General features: G+C 39.0%; 1 protein-coding gene across 1 annotated transcript; it reads right to left on the bottom strand.

The window, feature by feature from the left end:
* Positions 1–558: 558 nt before the first annotated feature.
* Positions 559–1,642, bottom strand: LOC135232568 (olfactory receptor 11G2-like). Its single transcript, XM_064291970.1, has one exon. The coding sequence runs from the start codon at positions 1,640–1,642 to the stop codon at positions 674–676; it is 969 nt and encodes a 322-aa protein (XP_064148040.1). The 3' UTR covers positions 559–673.
* Between the last annotated feature and the right edge of the window lie 1,357 nt (positions 1,643–2,999).

The raw sequence follows: 2,999 nt of genomic DNA, 5'->3' as shown, positions 1-2,999 counted from the left end.
GGCACCATGGAAGAAAGGCCTGACATCCACTACCATAAAGATTAAGTCAAGAAACTCTATGGTTTAGTTCTTCTCTGTAACACATGGGGTCACCACGAGTTGGAATTGCCTTGACAGGAATAGGTTTGCTTTTTTAGTGAAGTGATGGTATTGACAAAATGTAAAAAGTTAATCAAGTCAACAGAATATTACTGAGGAAACTTGTTTGTGTCCAACGCTACTGTTGGGATATACTAGTAGTGCTAAAAATAGTTCCTGATGTTGAGGGTTTTTTTCAGTCTGAAAGATTATTAGTAAACTATTTGCATACTTTCAATACATTCACTAGTTGCTATGCTCTGAAAAAGAATTTGCTTTGATAAAGACAGAATTTTAGGATGTTGAAATACACCAAGCAGTACCTAATGAAAAGCAAAAGAATAGCCAGAAGCTCAGTTATACAGAAATATGTGAAAATCTATTTAAACTTGATTTCAATAGAGAATTCTATGTAATTCCAGGCATATCTGGAACATAACAGTAGTAGTTTCCTAAAACTAAACCATGAACCTAATGAATTCTTCAAAACCACTTTCCTAATGAATGAAAATAGATTAAAATGAAGAAAAACAGCATGGTCTCATTTGTCTCATGATCTTTCATCTTCCTAAATATCAATGATGAATTATTGAACTCAACTCTTGAATCCTTTAGAAATTTCCCACAAAAATACATATGGAATATTCTTTAATGCCTCCTTCATATCTTTGTTCTGGAAGTTATAGATCAGGGGATTAAAGAATGGTGTTGCCAAAGCATAAAATAAGGTCACAAATTTCTGCATCCTGGGATGATCTCCGGAACCTGGGCTAACATACATCACCATGACTGAGCCATAGAACAAAGACACCACAGCAAGGTGGGAGGCACAAGTAGAGAAAGCCTTATGCCTCCCGGAGCCTGAGGGTACCTGTAACACCACTCTGAGGACACAGAAGTAAGTGTCAAGGATGTATAGGAAGGTGAGGAAGATAATGAGAGAGCTAATAATATCACAGGTCAGAGTAGTTCCAGGTACTGGAGCACAAGACAATGCCAGTAAGGGTGCCAGATCACAGAGAAAATGGTCAATGGTGTTTGGACCACAGAAGGGCACCTGAGATATTAGGGTCAAAGGGGTCAGTAACCAGAGAAAGCCACCTGCCCAGCAGAAAACCACTAACTGGGCACATAAGTCATGGGTCATTACGGTGGGATAGTGCAAAGGTCTATAAATAGCAAGAAATCGATCAAAAGATATCACTGACAGAAATAAACATTCAGCAGCACACATGGAGAAGAAGAAGTAGAACTGGAGCAGGCAGCCAGCATAGGAGATGCTCTTGGTCTGGGAGATGATGGTGGCCAACAATTTGGGCACATCAGAACTGACATAGCAGATCTCCAGGAAGGAGAAGTTGGCCAGGAGGATGTACATGGGCTTGTGGAGTTTCCTGCTTGACCACATAGCACAGATGATGGACAAGTTCCCCGTGAGGGTCAGGAGGTAGATGAGGGAGAAGAGCACAAAGAGAAGCCTCTGGATCTCTCTGCGGCAGGGGAAGCCCAGGAGGATGAACTCACTCACAGATCCAGAGGTATTACTGGTCTTCAGGATCCTCATTGGTCTCACCTGTGAAGGCGACAGGATAGTAAGAACCACAGAAATATTTACACTATTTTTATTTTTCCTGGTAAAGAGATATGCATTTCTTTTCCTCAGTTTGAGTTTGTGAGGTTAGAAGTGTTGGCTGCTCTTTCCTCTCTATCTCCCTTCCTCATTTATTCAATGAACATTTATTAAACATATAATATTTCCAGACACTGTACTGGGAGATGTAGAAAGAACAATAAATAAAAAAAGCTAAGCCCTTGCCCTTACGGAGCTCATACCAAACACCCTTTGTTCAAAGCTACTTTAAACAGTTACGAGGTTGCCGTAGGATTTCTATATAGAGGGGATTTTAAGAGTTTAAATCTGATTGGAAGAAATGCTAAAACTTTTTCCTTGAAACCTGATTTGTACAGCAAGGAAAGTGTTTCATATGTTTGTGTCAACTTCATGGAGGGCTGCTAGAGATTATGGGGTGCATGTTAATATCCCTCCACCTGCATTATGTGCTTCCGCTGACACAGTAACAGCAGGATGTGGCAATTCAAAAGAAAGTTTTCTGTTGTCTTTCAGAGACATGGACATTATATTCAGTTGAAAAAAATTGCGGAAGGCTTTTGAGTGGGAGATGCACCTTGGCAGCAAAGGATAGAATTTTCCAAGGTAAAACATGGACAAGAAAAGATTTGGATACAAGAAATGATGTTTAGGGAAGAGTCCAAAAGAATGAAAGTTAAAATACTTGTAAGAGAATGGTGAATTATAAGTGACAAAGATGAAGCCACATGGCAGAAAACTCCCTGCCAGTGTGACTAGCTTTAGCTTGTCAATCAATGGAAAACGGATGATCTAGAAGACAAAGATAATCAGAGCTTTATCTAAGTAGCATTTTGCAAGACTATTTGGTACAGGCTAATAAAATAAGCAAGGATTCTCTAGGTGTTTCAAATGGTTAACAAGTCCAATTGCTACCCAAAAGGTTGGAGGTTTGAGTCCATCCAGAGGTGCCTTGCAAGAAAGGCTTGATGATCTACTTCCCAAAAATCAGCCATGGAAAACCTTCAGGAGCACAGTTTTATTCCTACTCACAGGAGGTGGCATTAGTTAGAATAGTTGATTCCCCAACCCCGTATTTTTTTTTTTAATCATTTTAATTTAAATATTAAATATTTCATGAAAGAAACTAGGTACAACTTACAAAGTTTTCCTCTCCTGTAAGTCACACACAATCACAGATTTGTGTGAAAGAGAACAGTAAACAATCCAGTTAGTCTTCTCAATGATTGCCATGTCTTAAAAAGAAAATATTCCCTATTTTCCCATTTTCTTGGAATACAATTCTTTTGAAGATTATCTGCACAGACAAGAT

This window comes from Loxodonta africana, chromosome 10 (genome assembly GCF_030014295.1).
Source record: "Loxodonta africana isolate mLoxAfr1 chromosome 10, mLoxAfr1.hap2, whole genome shotgun sequence".
Taxonomy (NCBI): domain Eukaryota; kingdom Metazoa; phylum Chordata; class Mammalia; order Proboscidea; family Elephantidae; genus Loxodonta; species Loxodonta africana.
Note: the sequence above shows the minus strand (reverse complement) of the source record. Positions and strands in the feature narration are given on the sequence as shown.

What these genes read in the sequence shown, in the direction of transcription:
- LOC135232568 (XM_064291970.1), bottom strand. Translation starts at nt 1,642, where the DNA reads ATGAGGATCCTGAAGACCAGTAATACCTCTGGATCTGTGAGTGAGTTC.